The sequence below is a fragment of the Hippichthys cyanospilos genome, chromosome 7 (assembly GCF_059441005.1).
Source record: "Hippichthys cyanospilos isolate Australia breed blue-spotted pipefish chromosome 7, RoL_Hcya_1.0, whole genome shotgun sequence".
NCBI lineage: Eukaryota > Metazoa > Chordata > Actinopteri > Syngnathiformes > Syngnathidae > Hippichthys > Hippichthys cyanospilos.
This window is the reverse complement of record NC_142375.1, coordinates 3495238-3512588: the sequence shown is the minus strand read 5'-3', so window position 1 is coordinate 3512588 and position 17351 is coordinate 3495238. Positions and strand designations below refer to the sequence as shown.

The window sequence follows — 17351 nt, the reverse complement described above, 5'->3', positions numbered from 1 at the left end:
TCACACAGAGTTCATCCAGAATGCTACCTGTGCCTTCTATAACTTCTTTTACCGCGTGCATTTATCTAACGGCTAATTGAGCCAACGAGGCTAATACTACAGAACTAACAGCGAATTGAACGAAAAGGTCTCGATGGTTGCACGTGAGCTCCCTCCAGTCAAGTCCGGAGCTCGGGTCAAACCGAATAACAAGGAAGACAAAGTACAAATATTTTTAAATGAATCCTTTTCCAAATATACGCAATGGAATGCGCAGGTAAAACAAGAGCGTTCCAACTTTGAAACTTTAACTTTCTTTGCAAATATTCCCTCCTTTTCATCTGGTTGCCTTCTAAAAAAAAAACAAACAAAAAAAACAAAAACAAAACCGTGCCACCGTGTTTACCACGGCGCTACCTCACTTTTGCATTTAACAACATTCAATGGGTTGTTGGAACGCGAGGACGATAATAATGATGGCATTTTTCACAAATTGTGCAGTCACAATTTAGTTTGAGTCAGATTGAGAAAAAAAGATCAAAGTTAGCCACGCCGTGGTCTACATCGCACATGCCTGCTGTTTTAACTTTGCACTTTGAAGGATGTGGATGTGGACCGAGGTTAGGCCACGGCACACTTCTTCACGTCTGTTGGACGAGCTCGGGCCCAAAGAGGTTGTCGTACGGCTCGGGCTTTGCGGGCTACATTTGTGACATATACAGACAAAATGACGGATTATTTGCAAAAGAAAAAAAAAAAAAACATGAATTCAGATCCTCTTTGTAGTATGTTCAATAGAATATACGGTAGCTTGAACTTGATTTCCAAATCGTCATTTGCATTCCGTTTTGATTTGACATTTTATGCAGTCCCAATATCATTTGTAAAATGTTGACTTTGCTAACTTATGTGATACTACTCACAGCTTCTTAACCCCTGGGAGATTTTTCACTAACCTGGCCCTATTTTCACCCAATTTGGGATGATTTTGAAAGGGTCATAACATTGTCAAATATAAATATATTTTGACTTCCAACTCCTCAAAATGTTCAATGGCATGAGACCTATCCATACATATTTATATAGGGGGGAACTATGCCCCCTTTATGTACAGAAATGGTAAAAATGTGATAATAGCAACAGATCCGCGGAGTCAATGATCAGGTTTCTTCATGATACCAGGGCTCTGAGGAGAGCTGCCGAAAGATAATGGCAGCCTCCTTGCCATGCTCTTTTCCGCATCCTCCCCCACGGTAGAAGGCTATGGCTGCCCCCATAACCACCCGTAACTGCCCCCCCCCCCCCCATTTGTTTTGGCATGCGGCGGGCCCCGGTTAACTGCCGTCTTTCTGGCTCATAGGCCGTCCCAGGAATTGTTGTGAGGCGGAGCTCCGAACGATGGTGAGCTCGGAATGCGAGCGGGAATGATGCCAAATGGCGAGCTGGCTTTCTGGCGCACCCGCCCCCCTACAAGCACCTGCCCCCATGCCCTAGTTGGTCAAAGGGGCAAATGTTAGGACCACAGAGTTTCTTGGCAGGATGGCGCGATTACAAACTGTTGGAGCGCGCTTTGCGTGCCGTTTCACGGGCAACTGGCTTTTTCCCCCATTTACTAATTATTGCGCTGCAGCACGGACGTTTGTGCAGATAGTCCTCTTATTACATTGGTTGGCGGCCATTTTCAGAAAAGAAGCCATGCTAGCGCTTTGACCACATTTTGATATCTACTTTTGAAGACCGACAAATGCCATTAGCTATGCACCGAACATGCCAAATGAAAAAACAGACTCTGTTTCATTAGCTGAAAGGTTTGCGTTGAGATTTTCCATCCACACGCAGTCGGCAGTAGAGCACGGCAACACGAACCGTAACCAAGACACGAAGACAACATGAAATTCAGACGTTACTACAAGAGAGTGACACGCAAAATCAGGCAGCATCCCAAATATCAAACCGTCTACCACGCGAAAGCTAAGCCAACTTGTTTTTAGCGTTGCCATCGACGTAAGATGAGTTTTTGCTTTTCCTTTTGAGGAAGGGAACTCTGTGGTCCATCCCCGTGCCGTGATTGGACATCCGGTTTGCACATATGCAGGGGAATCCCCACCCCTCCTCCCTCGTCGCTCTCTGATTTGATGCTCGGCCTGCATGTGACAGCGCCTGCACGGCCGCATGCTTGGCAGGGGTTAACCGCGTTGACGGACTTTCAATTCTTCCCGCGTGGAATTGAAAGCGAGGACGTTTAGATCCCCTGTCAGAGCCGCACGCACCACTCTTTCCTGTCAGACGGGATGGGATGGACATTGCTAGTTTGGGAGGCTCTTAATATACCTACAGTCAACCCGCGTTTGGTGCGACTGACGAGTCCAAGTAAGCGAGGGCAACTAAGCTCTCGGCACCCTTTGGCCCGATTAGCATATTGGCAAATGGAATGTTCATGGGCGTTTTTTCGGGCAAGTCGACGGGACTCGAGCCGAGACAAATCTCGGTGCCCTGGTAGAACGCGACAGGTACACCTGATAGGTTCAAGCAAACTAGAACATTCAATAAACATCAAAAAGGATGGAAGACAACTTTCTTCTTTTTCTCGCAAGGAGAGTGCACAGGAACCTGACATTCTCAGATCTTCTTCCAGTCTGGTTACAGATCCTTTCCGCTCCTCATCTTTTCATTTGGGTTAGCTCTGGGTACAAAATCAAATGCTACCCTGATGGTTTGGGGGAGACATGTGGCAACAATGTCAACAATCAGTTTAGGATGGGGAATGCAGTCCATGCTGCGATCTTCTTCCTCAGGAACATCAAGAGCGACCTCGTTCTGCTTTTGCCCTTTGGTTGGAGTCACGGCGCCTGTCTCTTTTTTACAGCTGCTTGAGACGTGTCAATTCCTCTTCTCCACAACCAGCAGTAACAGGACACATTCATCCACACTAATCTACCACTATACATATTGCAGAAAACAACTATACTAATCTACCAATATACATATTGCATGAAGCAAATATGGGATAACCTATATACAAATATTCTTACAACAACTGAGGTTGAGTCGTGAAGTCAGGTAAGCGATAAGAAAGAAAGTGTGAGCGCACCAGCAACGACGACCCACGCTCACAGACGTGACTCGGCGGGTAGTGCCGCATCCAAAGTCCCATAATGGGCGACGCCCGCTGGGGTTGACTGTACACTCTCAATTTGCTGCCCGTGCCCGAACGGCAGGCCCACGGCCCCTAGCTGTCACAACTGTGAGTGGGACAAACAAGACCCCGGTACACACTGAAGACAGCCCTGACGTGACAAAAAGGTTTTATTCGAACAAAAGGTGCACGTAACGTGTCAAGTAGCAACTCCAATACGTCAAAGTGCAACACGGGATCAAAAACAGACATGACATGACAAAAGTGCACGTAACTGACTGTGATTGAGGGCGGAACCAGCAGGAGGACCTTGACAAAAAAACCCACCAACTTAAATCACTATCGCAAAAGGCCTGCAAAGAGAAAGAAAAGTAACAACAAAAATACACTCGGAATGGGCATCGGAGCTGAACGCAAGCTGAAAACAATAATCCGCTACCGTCCTCCTGCTTCGGCCACACGTACTGTACATAGTCCCGTGATGAGGATAAGATGCAGGTCTGCCGCCAGTGGCTCCGCCCCTTAATCTGCGGACAAGACAGTAGGGTACAGGTGTCAAACTCAAGGCCCGGGGGTCAGATCCGGCCCACCACATGGTTTTATGTGGCCCGCGAAATACTTTGACTTCAACTTTGACTTCAGGTTTCTGGCTAAAATACCAAACTCACAAGTTGTCTTTAACTTTTTTTGGGGAAAAAAAAAAAAGAACAAAGCCATTTTGGTTCCCAATCTCTCTTTTTGAACAGTTTTTATCAGCCTCCGATTTCAAAACTAGCAAAAGTGTGCGCCCAGTTTGAAAATTGATTTGACTTTACAGTTTTTATCAGCCTCCGATTTCAAAACTAGCAAAAGTGTGCGCCCAGTTTGAAAATTGATTTGACTTTACAGTCATTCCGGCCCTCTGACAGAAACTAGAACTACAATGTGGCCCACCATAAAAAGGGAGTTTGACACCCCTGCATGAGGGACACGGGATGTGACACTAGGAAAGGGCGCGTGGGTGTTAGTGACTAACGCTGTTCCCCGCCGCCCCCGCAGATCAATGGCTCGTTCAAGCTGGGAGCTGCCCGCGTTCTCCATGGATGGCAGATGCAGTGCCTAGGCCCCGCCCACCAGGACAACGGCAATATGAACGGGACCGCCGAGCAGGCCGACATCCTGCCGCCCAACTGCATGGTCAAGGACCGATGGAAAGTGGTCAGTCTGAAGGCTTCTCAACTTTTTGTCTGTACCATACCTCCTATCCCTAACCCTAACCCGAAGCAGCAGCACACAATTTGGCTATGATCACGTCCCGTTCGTTGCTCCTGCCGATTTTACTGGGCAAACCCTGTAACACCCTCCTTGGTTTTTTTCTGCATTCTCTGCTCCGAGAATCTTCTGAAAAAAAGGACTTTTCCTGATGGGGCGTTCCATCGGGTGGCTACGGGCAGCTGGTGGCCGTCTTGCCAAGCTTTTTGTCTTCAATCAATCAATCAATCAATTTATTTCTAGTGCAAAATGACCATGGTGCATGGTCTCAATACACTTTATAGCATTAACGATTTAAAGAGTAAAGAAAAGAATCAAATGCAGCGAAAGAAAACACATGTAAGTGGCAATAAAACATACAAAAGATGATGATGAAACGGTTACTTGGCTTTTCTTGGTTGAAATACTGACTAAAAACATATGATTTAAGACAAGATTTAAAAATTGCAATGGCGGAAGCTTACCTAATATTCATTGGAAGCATGTATACATATATACTGGTTTGCGTGTGTGTGTGTGTGTGTGTGTGTGTGTGTTGAATGTTTTTTTTTTTTGTGATATAGGACTTAGATTATTGTGACCCTGCTAGTTTATGCTCTAGCTGCAGCTCTGTGCGTGCACGCTTGCCGTCGGCTTTCCTTGTTGCGTAAGCAAGTGCACACGTCCCCCTTTGCGCTCCACCGCTCAATTTGTTACCGGCTGCAATCAAATCGCGCTTGCGCCATTCTTCTTTGCTGTAGTGTCCTCGTCATTAATACTCGCAAGCATTTGAATTGCACTATTGTTCGGCAAATATTGTGTTGTTGACCGAAGATATGAGGGCTACCTCTGCTTTCCTCTTTTCCTGTTGCAGGGAACAGCAATAAAGTCCCTGAGTGACTTTGACCCGAAGCATTGTTGACTTGTTCAAACGTGTGAGAAATTGCGTGAAATCCATTAATGAATACTTTGTGTTTCATGCATACAGTAATGTTTCTGGGTCATCTGGGTCATCAATATGACCCTAAGCTGTGTTCAATTTTAAATGAGAAGTTGTTTTTTTGTATGTGTATTAGTGTGTTTGCCCATACTAACTAACAAATCTTGCGATTCCTTTTTCCCTCAGGACTAGCAATAATATTTTCGTTTAGCTTAGCTATTCGCGAAAACATCATCATAAAATGTGTACGCATGCCAATTCATCGAGTGTCAAGATTGTATATGTTATTAGCTGAAAACCCCCCGCCAAAACTCCCCCCAAAATAAGCAACAACCCGCCTCATTCAATCAGCGAGGATGCTCGCTGATCCCATTGGAGGTGCCAGGCCCTCCTCCCCCATTTTTGCTGCCTTTTCTTCTCCCGAGATGGAGTCATTGAGGCGGCGTAAAGTCCTTATTGCTCTACGGGGCCAACCGGGGCACACACACAAAAGTGCACATGCACAGCTCACACGCAAAGCGCGGCGTCCTCTGTTGTCGGGTTTGGGCATTTGAAGTGCGCCCCCCGGTGTCGCAGCTGAAGAAGATCGGCGGCGGCGGTTTCGGCGAAATCTACGAGGCGCTGGATCTGCTGACCCGGGAGAACGTGGCCCTCAAGGTGGAGTCGGCCCAGCAGCCCAAACAGGTCTTGAAGATGGAGGTGGCCGTGCTCAAGAAGCTGCAGGGTGAGCCCAAAAGAAAGCAAGAAATAGGGCGACTAGAAATCATGACGGAGCATCTGAGTATTGTGTCGCTTGCAGGTAAAAACCACGTGTGCAAGTTCATCGGCTGTGGCAGAAATGACAAATTCAACTACGTGGTGATGCAGCTTCAGGTGAGAGACTTTTATCGGACTTTTCTTCCCCAGCCTGTGACGCTTGTGACCCGGCGCCGGCAGGGTCGCAACCTGGCCGACCTGCGGCGCAGCCAGCCTCGAGGGACCTTCACCATGAGCACCACGCTCAGGCTGGGCAAGCAGATCCTGGAGTCCATCGAGGCCATCCACTCGGTCGGCTTCCTCCACCGGGACATCAAACCCGTAAAGCGCACGCACCCGCATCCCATGCCCTTTGGGTCTTTTGTGTACGTCATTGTGTGTGTGTGTGTGTGTGTGTGTGTGTGTGTGTGTGTGTGTGTGTGTGCTGCCATTGGCGCAGTCCAACTTTGCCATGGGTCGCCTGCCGTCCACGTACAGGAAGTGCTACATGCTGGACTTCGGCCTGGCCCGCCAATACACCAACACCACCGGCGAGGTCCGACCGGTAAGGCGCATCTCCGCCCCTTGCCGCATGAGTGTGCGTCGTGCCCACCGCTTCACCTGAGTTTTAATGCAGCCGCGGTCTGCTTGCCATCCCAATTCCGCTGCGGTTTGAGTCGGCCCCTTTTGGACGTTTCACTCATTGCTAGTCTGCACTCCACTTTTGACAACAAAATAGCATTGGGAGGCCAGCGCTGCAGTTTGCCGGGCCGGACAACGTCCTCTTCTTGCAAAGTCCAGACATGTCGGACAAGAGACCCCAACGGATTATGAACCGCACCTACAAAAATCAAACAGAAAATCTATTTTTCTAATGGATTGGCTACCAGACTCTCATACACAGGTTGTAACGGCAGATATTTTTGCAGAAAGATGCTACATGGGAAGTTAAAAACCTTTTTTCTTTTCCAAGCTCCCTGGTTAGAGCATCATCTTGCCTTCAACACAGATGGAACATGGGTGCACGGTTAGAAATAAGGGCAGCACCAACATATTTTGAGTAAGACTGACACACTGGAATTGTTAGAATACTGCACCAACGCAAAGGTAACACACCTGTTGTGTTTACGAGTGGAGGGTGCCCCCTGATGGCGAGGAATATAGCAATTCAAACTTAAAACCAATACCTGGATAGCCATCTTCTTCTGTCTCCCTTTTTTCCGGGAGATTGCCCTGAGGTGGCTAATTAAAAAATAAAAAAAAGAGATAGAAAACTGCACATACACCGCACTGGACTATAAGCCACAGGGTTCAAAACGGGAGAAAAAAGTAGCGGCTTACTGTCCAAAAATGACAGTCTTTATTTGGGCATGTTTACATGTTAGCATCGTAAATGTTTTGGTGTTGAAGAGCACGGTTTGGCAAAGAAAACCTGAATGCTTCTCTTTGTTATTCGTCTTATCATTATTTTCGTGATTATTATTTGTGTCTTTTTGTTGCATTTTTGTTGTGCGTGTTTTTGTTTTTCTTCCAGTTGCTTCCTTTGGACTTATGATTTTGACGTGCATGCCTTCATCATCACCGCGGTTACCAGGGATGGGAGTGGTTTCCATAGGCACTGAGGGAGGGGCCGCCACTGCATTACAGGTTAACATTTGGTCGCTGCGGAAACAGCATCTCTTTGCTTCCCTTTGGTCCCATGAAACTGCACCTTGCCTATCTGAGACATGATCGATTGATGCTTGTACAGCCAAAAAAAGACAACAAAAAAAACATGCGGGTATTCCAGAAAGGAGAAAAAAATTAAAGCGACACAGGCCGAAAATAGGTGAATTTGTGCATGACAAACAATTGACACTCATTATATTTGCCCCAAAATTACCCAGGTGTTGGGGCCAAAAAAAGGGCCATCGGTAAGCTATGGGGAGTGGAGCATACTGCGGATGACATAAGCAAGATAAACAAGACGGCAAGTGGTAGTTTGATTGAAAAGACCAGCCATCGGCGTGGCCCGATTCCAAAATCCAGTAATTGCTCAAGTGCAAATATTCACCAACTGTCATGGCAAACAAATAAAAATCATCTTGGCTGGGGTCTGGAGCACCCCCCGCTGGCCAGCACTGGTTTAGCGCAAGGAGCCCAATTGATGTTCCGTTTGTCTTCCAGCCCAGGACAGTGGCAGGTTTTCGCGGGACGGTCCGCTACGCTTCGGTCAATGCTCACAAAAACAAGGTGAGGCCCCGCGCCGGCGCCGGCTCCAGCTCCAGCTCCTGACAGTGAGCATGCCCGTGCCCGTAGGAGATGGGTCGCCACGATGACCTGTGGTCGCTCTTCTACATGCTGGTGGAGTTTGCCGTGGGCCAGCTGCCTTGGAGGAAGATCAAAGACAAGGTGAACTTGCGGTCTTGTTCCTCCCCTCTGGTTACCCGTTCCTCACCTCTTCCCCTCTGGCACTTCATTTTTGCTTTGGAACTGCTGTAGTGGTAGAGCGGTTGACCAAATCCACCTCTAGTCCGTTTGGGTTTACTTGGGCTTCACTTCCAGTCTGCCTCTAGTTAACCGCTATTCCCTTTTGACTTTGTTTCCGGTCCGCCGGTCCTCCATTGTCATTCCATCGGGTGAACTCGTGATCTCACGTGACTTTTGAGTTTGGTTTCGGTTTAGCCGGCTCTACCCACCTCATGCGCTTTTACTTTTGACGCTGGTCTCTGTTGCATAGGAGCAAGTGGGTCAGATCAAAGAGCGCTACGATCACCGCATGTTGCTCAAGCACATGCCGTCTGACTTCAACATCTTCCTAGACCACGTCCTGGCCCTGGACTACTATACCAAGCCCGACTACCAGGTACGCGCTCGCCGGCTTCAATTCCATCTGTTCATCTTTCGAGAAACAGACCGGGTGAAAATGAGCGGTTTGGCGTTGGTGGCCAAGCGCTTGCTTGTGGCGCTCGAGTCCAGTCCGTTCTTTGCAAGCTAAATAAACGACTAGTACATGCGTTGATAAGCGTTCGCAATCATTCAATGATTTTGAACTTGGAATCCTCTCACCAGTAAATAATTTCGGAGTCTTCTGTGGCCGTGTTTGGCCCAGCGCCCTCAGGTCGAAATCTGGCCTTTGGCCTCCAGCTCGACTGTTGTTTTCGGCAGCTTTTGCTGGGGAAGGGTAATGTTCCATTGGTGACCGTGCGGATTTGTTTTGGGCAGTTGCTGATGTCGGTCTTCGAGAATAGCATGAAGGAGCGAATCGTGACGGAGAACGAGCCTTTCGACTGGGAGAAGGCAGGAAGCGATGTCACCATGTCCGCCGGTGCCTCCGCCCAACCGCAGCACAACACTCGGCCCACCGCCGCCATGGTCGGGTAAGCGGAGCCGCCGCCCCTTTCGCCCAGGTGCGGCTGCCCCTCGTTTTTGACCCGGGTAGTGGCAACACGCAGGGCCATCGTGACCCCAGGGCCCGGAGACCCTCAGCGCGAGAACACAGATGACGTACTCCAGGACGAGCACTTGAGTGACCAGGAGAACGCGCCGCCCCCGCCGCCGCCGCCGGGCCGCGAGCCCGGCGAGGCCTGGGAGGACACCGACTTCAACCGCAACAGACTCAGGATCAGCTTGAACAAGGTCCGTGCAGACTGGATGCTAAGCCAGTCTGTCGTCAAGCGCTAATCGCCATTGTGTCGGCAGGAGGAGGAAGCGGGCCACGCCGCCTGCCCAGTGTCACCGGGTCGTGGCGGGGCTCCGGAATCCCCTCCGGGTCAGGGTCGGTCCTTGCGATACCGCCGGGTCAACAGTCCCGAGTCGGAACGCCTGTCTGCCGCCGAGGGACGCGCCGATGCCTACGGACAAAGGTGACGGGAAACCTTCGTCTTTTAGCTATATGATACGCTGCTCATGCCCACCGCCGGAAGGTAAGTTTCCTGGCAATGGCATCTGAAACAAGCACGCCGGAGTTAGCCTCAGGGAGATGACTTGGGTTGGCCACCAGCTTCCTTTGCTGCCAAAGCTAACTTGATCAGTGGTAGGCACTATCTTCCATAGCGGCACAAGCGAACTTCCATCGTGGCCGTGGCAAAAGTTTTTTTTCAGCTGAAGCTACCTTTCCTAGCGGCCTTGGCTAAGCAGCAAAACCCCAAATTTTGAAAGTGAGTTTCGCCGTTCAGCACGTTAACTTCATTATCAGCTGATGTGGTCTTCCTTCGCGACCAACGCTCACTCCCCAAGTGTTCAGAGCAGAAAAAAGCTAAATACACCATGGTTATGGGAAGGTAGCTTGCCCACTAAGTGGCAGTCAAGCTAATGTCCCACGGCGGTGTGTGTTTCAGGTCTCGTATGGACATGCTGGGCTCTCCTTCGCGCCACGTATACTCGTCGCAGCCAGCGCAGATGCTGTCGGTGGACCCGGGTTGCCGTGGCGACAGGCAGGCCAGCGGCAGACAGGAAGTGTCTGTGGCTTCGGCGGACCAGGAGGCACATAGCAATGCCTTCATCCGCTCCGTGCCGCTGGCTGAGGAAGAGGACTTTGACAGCAAGGAGTGGGTGATGATCGACAAGGAGGCGGAGCTTCGAGACTTTCACCCCACCACGTCAGGCACCACAGACGAAGAGCCCGAGGAGCTGCGCCCCCTGGAGGAGCAGGACGAGCGCAGGAAGATCAGGGCGGCGGCAGGTGAGCGGTGGCGAGCGGCGCTGTTTTCTGCTTTTCGCCGTGGCGTCACGTGTGTTGCGTGTTGCGCACAGGCACGGATCCGGTGGTCCGCCCCAAGACGCATGGCCGCGACCTCGGGCGTGCAATGCTGACGCTCACCGAGGAGGAGGCGTCGCGGAGGAGTTTCGGTGCCTGCGGAAGCCCCGCCCACTCGCCCTGTCACTCACTGCCGTCGGCGCGTCCTCGCCGCAGGGAGTCTGAACCGGATGGACCGCAGCGGCCGGTAAGAAGGCGTGCTTGCTTTGCCGGCGGGAGGCATGCGGTCCGTTTTGTCCAACGTGCCCGCTGCTCGCACAAATTTAGTCCGGTACCACTTGACCTGCAGTACAAATGTAGCCTGTTGAGCCTTCACCTCTGCTTTCCTTGGAGCCCGCTTCCAGTACAAATAGGGTCCAATCCCGCTTGGCTACAACTTGCCACTTCCTTGTCGCTCGCTCGCTTGCCAGGGTCATCAAAGATCTCCCCACCTTCTCAGCCGGTCTCGCCAGCAAACTCGACAGCCCCCCTTTCAAAATAAAAGTGTATCCTCTTCCCACCGCCTCATTAGAATGCCACTCAAAGACCTTTGCTTGAGGATCTTCATTACTCGCTCATCTCACACGGAATCGTTCGTAAGCGCGTGCAGACGACGTGGAAAGTAGCAAATAGCCGAGGGTCGCTCGTCGTTTGGCAGGCGTAAGGAGACACGGTCCTCCTCCTCATCCTTGTCGTCAACGTCGTCTCGGCAAACGGTAGAGACGGGCTCCACCCCCCTCGCAACCCTCAACCAATCAGCCGAAAGGCTCCCAATCAGCCGCGTCCCGCCTGATTGGCTCAGGGAGGGGAAGGGGAGGAGCCGAGGACGGAAAGCCGCGCCGGGGCGCCCATTGGATACGGACCAAAAGAAAAAGGCTTCCGTCGGCTAACCTCCTCCCCCTCTCTGTGATTGGTCTGTTTGCAGCCGGACGAGGACCGCTCCCAGCCCCGGCCCAATCAGCTCAGGCGCTTGGCCTCCTACGTCTTCTCCTCGTCCACCCTGGAGACAGAGCACTACCCCCATGGGGGGGGCGCCGCCTTCATCCACAGAAGCCGCTCGGCAGAGAGCAGCCCCGCCCACGCAACTGGCTGGAGGCGGCGGCATGCTGGCGCGCCAGCGCCCGCCCGCCCCGCTAGGCACTCGGTGCTCAACGTGTCGCGCTCGCAACTGCAGCACATGCTGGCCAAACTCATCAGCAAGAACAGCGGCTGAAAAGCGTGCCCTTTGGCCCTCCCTTCTTACGGGGAGGTGTTCCAGACGGAACCGCACCGACGCCGCTAGTCAAACCCCCCCAAAACCCTTCTAAAATTAGAAAGGCTTAACGATTCCAATCAGGCGTTTCCCTTCCAACATGGTGAAATCAACAGCTATTCTCTGTTCTTCCCACGTCCAACCTGTATCGGTTGCCAAGACAGCCCGCTACCAGTAGCGGCGGTCATACCATGGAAACGAGATAGCGATACTTGCTAGCGTCAGTCGCCCATCCCTACACAGGCTATAACATACAATCAAATGCGCACACTATCACACGCACGTCGACATAAATCCATGCAAACACTTAGCCATAGACGCATACGCCAAGCGCGCCAGCCGATGCTGACCATGCAATAAAGGACTTTGGTGTTGCACAAACTCTACGCTGGGACAGGAAATGGACTTTGTGGAGTCTTCCTGTGAGTGACTGTTTCTTCCATTTCACTGAGCACGGCAAAAGACGCCACTTGTGTACGGATGCAAACATCAAGAAAGACGGGAAGGACAAACGCACACTTTGCATTTGTGCACCTTTACTGTTTGTAGCAAAAACACTCAACGTTTTCATCCTTTGTTTTTTTTTTCAATCTTCCTGTCTGAGTCAGGAGCCACGTGTTCGTGTGCTTGCTAGCAAGTGTGCGCGAGTGTGTGCTTTGTCTCTTTGTCACTGCAGCACTTTATCGCCGTCGTCATCCGCACGGATGCAATAATGCTACACCGTTAGCTTAGCATGTCATGCGACTGTTTGAGCTCCTCACCAATCAGTGACTGGTTGGTGGAAAAGGGGACGGGCTTTTAGTATGTCACAAACTTTTTTTTCCCCACATCTTTAAGGGCTAAACTTGGTGAATATGCACCGCTTCCTGCTTGCGTTCACGCTGCTTCACCTCGCTTATGTAGAATGAATGTATAAGCTTAGCTAGGATAGCTGCTAACTTTATGTTGCGCGCGCGGGACCACGCTCAACATGGCGGAGGAGGCGGAGTCACGTGATGTCAGTATGCCGCTAGCTCGCTACTAGCAATGGGGCGTGCGGCACGCCATTCCGCTTTTTTATCCGTGCCCGTTTAGCAGTTGACTGTTAGCGTGGCGAAAGTTTGGCACATCGCGCATTTTAGACATAAATTGTTCTTGTCGAAAAACGGATAAAACTTAGCTCATGTAGAGTGACGAGTTAGCTGATCCTGGCGTCATTGCTGCCTGCGACATTGTTACCTCATAAATTCGATCATTTCCCTCGAGCTGATGATTAATAAAAATTATATTGCTTTGGGTTCATAATCTGGATTATTTTGGAATAACAGGGTGCTGAGGTACGAGTAATGTGCCAGAAGGAAGTTCACACAAACTAGCCCATTTCTTTGTGAATGAGAGAGGCTAACATTCTTTAGCTTTCATCCGCCAAGCACCGTTACCATCCGGATGTTATTGAGTCGACGCGGCGTTAGAAGCGTCGGCACATATGTAACTTTTTATACAGTCCTGATGTTGGTTTCGTTTAGAAATAACAAAATATTTGTCACTTTGAATTAGCTTATGCAGAAAGAAGTCTTGCCTCCTCTTTTTTCAAACTATGCTAGGCTAAAATAGGTGAATGTCAGTCATTTATTTTGCAATAAAATTGAAAACTACACAGAGGAATTCATTTTTTATGACCAAAGTGAAGCATGAACTTTTGTACACACGTATTTACGAGCATTGTCGAAGACAGTTAACCTCCTAGCATGCAAACTAGTGTATTGTGTACATAAGTGTGTATATAAACCCGTATGTACGGAAGATGTGTGGAAGGCAAACGTTGATGAAGAAGACTGCGATGCATTTTCGTGCCTTTTTTATTGCTGTGTGAAGTCATCAGACAATCCTGACCAGCCTGTGTACCAACAGAATCACATTAAAAAAAAAAAAAAAAAATGATTTGGGGAGCAAGCAGCAAAATGAAATGTCTTGTGTCTTACTTGAACAACCTTCATTCCGTCTATAGTTTAAAATCCGTTGTTGTTTTCTTCTTTATCAGACAGTAGTAAGACTTAAAAACGTTAAAATTCGAACCTAAAAAAACTTTAAAATCTTAACATTTCTAAGAGGATGTTTCGGCATTTTTTCTTTCACCTTCTTCAGTGTCACCCGAAATCTGTCAAAAATCTGACAGGTGAGTCACACCTCCATGAAAACATCAGCTGACAAAAAGACAAGACATGGGACCGTCAGGTGACACTCTGAAGATGGCGAAAGAAAAAACGCCCAAACATGTCAGGTTAAATTTTAAGATTTTAAAGTTTTTTACGTTTGAATTTTAAAGTTTTTAAGTCTTACTACTGTCTTGTGTCTTATTTTGGTTGGAAAGTTCGGCGTAGCGCCAACTTGACCTACAAGAGCCGTCGTTGTTTGGGACAATGACAAAGAGCCAAAAGAAGAAGGGAGTGTACGTTATACCTTGGCCCCACCCGCTTTACTGCCATCCATGCAGCTTTCAGTTTCGACTTTCTTTATATTGTCTTGTATTGTCCTTTCGTAAACTCTACACCCCGATAAGCTATATACGATATTTCAGAAATAGGGTTTTAGGGCTCGGTACCAGACCAAATTCCATTTTGTAAAGCAAGATACAGATGACTCACAAAAAGCCGTTCAAAACCCGAATACCGCTCGGTGTCATGGGGAGTCATAGTCGATTTTACTGTAGCCGACATGGGTCCGACTGCATTGGCACTATCCGCAACTAGGACGTCTGCAGTCTTGCACATGGTGGCTAACAGCTTTGCCTTTGCCTTTCAGGTGCCATCGAACCCCATGGCCACAAGCCCCCCAACGGGCGCCCCCTCGCCGCCCTCGCCCGACTACCGCACAAAAGCCGACGGCGACGAGAGAGAACGCTTCCACATCCTGCCCAAGCTGCAGGCCAAGCGCGGTGACTTCCTAACAGTGATGCTGATGGGAACTCTACCACAGCGCCGCACCTTCGCCGCAGACGCTCCGCCAGAACCCGGCGGCCCCAAAGACGACGACGTGACCAAGAGTGAGTCGGGGAGCGAGGCCAGTCCTAAGAGCTCGGAGCGCAGTCAGGATGCCGCCCCCTCTACACTCATGGCCGAAGATCAGAGGGGCGCCAGGGAGCACCCCTCTGAGGCTGACCCTGACCTGGAGGACGCCTCCAAAACCTTGGTCCTCTTCTCCCCTGGTGACACTCGCAAGTCGCCCACTGGAGACCAAGCGCCAGAGGGGGAGTTGTCCACACCTTCTGGAGCTCATCAAGAACGCGGGCCACCGGGCGAAACCATCTACGTGGAACCCTTGGAGACGGGTCGTCTCTCCCCCGCTCTCAGACTGGATGTGCGGCCGTCCACTCCCGTTGCGCCTGCATCACCCCCCTTTACTAAAGTGGAACGTACATTTGTCCACATAGCAGAGACATCTCACCTGAACGTCATGTCTTCGAACGGACACTCAACTCGGGAGACTGATCGGTACGTCCCGCTGAGCCCGGGAACTGAGGTGCTAGCGGAAGACGCTTTGGGCAAGAAGCATCCAGTTGAAAACAGCCCTTTGGAGCCGGTCGCCGAATCCGTTTTGCCGGAACTTAGGGAGTCACCGGAATGTAAAGATCCTGCGGCGCGGAAATCACGCGAGGAGGAACCATCTCAGATCTACAAGAAATCGGAAGCTTCGGGGGCAATCATAACCAGAAGCAGGAGCAGAATTCCTGTTCTGATCTCAGAAGAAGACTCTGAGCCGTCGTCCTCGCTGTCGGCTCGGGCTCGCCTTCAGAGGCGCACCGGGCAGCTGGAATCGGACCTGGCTCGGCTGCTGGTGCAGAGGCAACAGTGTCGCTGGATGCGGAGGCGGGTCTGGTCCGGGACATCATCTTCATTGTCTTCAGGGGACGGAGAGTGTCACAGAATTTCAGAAACCTTATCCGGCGCTGCATCAGAGGAGGACACGCACACCTCGGATGAGTTGAAAAAGAAATCTGCGATCGTGCGAGCAGACCAGCAGGACCGGGCCGGGTCCAAAAGTCGGATCCCCAGGCCTGTCACGCCCGTTAGAAAACCTCCTGGGAAAATGGCCGCCGTTCCGTCTCCTCACACGTCTTCAGCATCTTCCGCTTCCAGGTCAGTTCTTGCTTCTTCTTGCTCGTTAACATATAGCGGAGGTTCCCAAACATTTTTGAAACGCGTAATTAGCACATAGCGCCCCAAATGTTCATGGGTCCTTTGAAAAATTGGCCTGCTTTTGTGTCCACAGGAAGGTAAAGAGTCAACGAAGGTCGGTGGCTGTCCCGTCCAGGTCGTCATCTTCATGCCCCTGTCCGTCCGCTGTCCAGTCCGGTTGTCCTCGTGCACCCCAGCAATTCCCCTTGGGGACCCGCCGCAGCCTTAGCTCCGCCCAGCGCCGGACCGTCAGCCCGTCCCCCCAGAGGGCTCCCAATCCCAGGCCAACCCGAGCCCCGACCGCCCCTGTGCTGCTGCCCAGGAATCCGGTGGCCATGCGGCGCAGCGCTTCGCAAGAGGCCGCCTCCGCGTCGCCTCCCGGTCCCACGGCCCCCACCGGGTGGTCCCGCTCCAAGGCAAGTTCCAGGGAGAAGGCCGCCCCTGCTAGATAATACAAAGAGCTGCGTCTTCTTCTGTGTGGGCACTTCCTGCGTGGACTGCGGTGGTTGATCCCACCGCTGACTTTGCATGCTTCCGTCCTCATGAATGCTGTAAATAATCATTGTCATGCTCATCCCACCATGAATCAATAGATTTACCCTCTGCGACCTCGAGTCGAAGGCCATTTTTCCTCCCCGGCTCCTTGCGCATGCTTGAGACGTGCACAGGCAAAGAAAGTGTCAAGGCAAGCGCGCATATCCACAAAACGTGGCGTGCCCGCCCAGGGTGGCTCTCCATGTGGCCTGACAACAAATGGGAACCAGTTTCTTATTCTACTGTACAAGAGCAGGAATAACCCCGTTTGAAAGGCCACCCCAGAGAAAAATAATAATAAGGCATTTGGTGCATATAACGCTTTCTCTTCTGTTTTGACACACAATAAGCACTCCAATTTGAAACCTGACGGAAATCCTAACCTTAAACTGAAACCTTATTTCGGAGCCCTAATCCTAAATTCAAAGCCTGTTTAGAATACTCGACCCAGTATTGTATAACTCCAATTTGATACGCTAACTTTAATGGCTCAAACCTTGAAACCCTTAACCTTTGAAACCCCCACCTTGATCTGAAACCCTAATGCTATTTTGAATCCCAAGTTTGAAACCCCAACACTAATTTGAAGATCTGATCCTAATTTGAAATCCTAAACTATGCCTGATTTGAGACCCTAACCCTGATTGAGAACTCGCTAGTCCTTAATTGAAACG

The 17351-nt window shown here is 50.5% G+C and overlaps 1 protein-coding gene across 1 annotated transcript; it reads left to right on the top strand.

Moving 5' to 3' along the window:
* The first annotated feature begins 1359 nt into the window (after positions 1–1359).
* Positions 1360–16751, top strand: ttbk1a (tau tubulin kinase 1a). Its single transcript, XM_088419153.1, has 16 exons — positions 1360–1380; positions 4154–4312; positions 5862–6009; positions 6085–6158; positions 6222–6362; positions 6481–6585; positions 8187–8252; positions 8319–8411; positions 8740–8865; positions 9225–9379; positions 9455–9638; positions 9702–9865; positions 10340–10683; positions 10755–10945; positions 14771–16104; positions 16238–16751. Exons 1-16 carry the CDS (start codon positions 1378–1380, stop codon positions 16593–16595), a joined length of 3645 nt encoding a protein of 1214 aa, XP_088275279.1. The 5' UTR covers positions 1360–1377; the 3' UTR covers positions 16596–16751.
* The last annotated feature ends 600 nt before the right edge of the window (positions 16752–17351 follow it).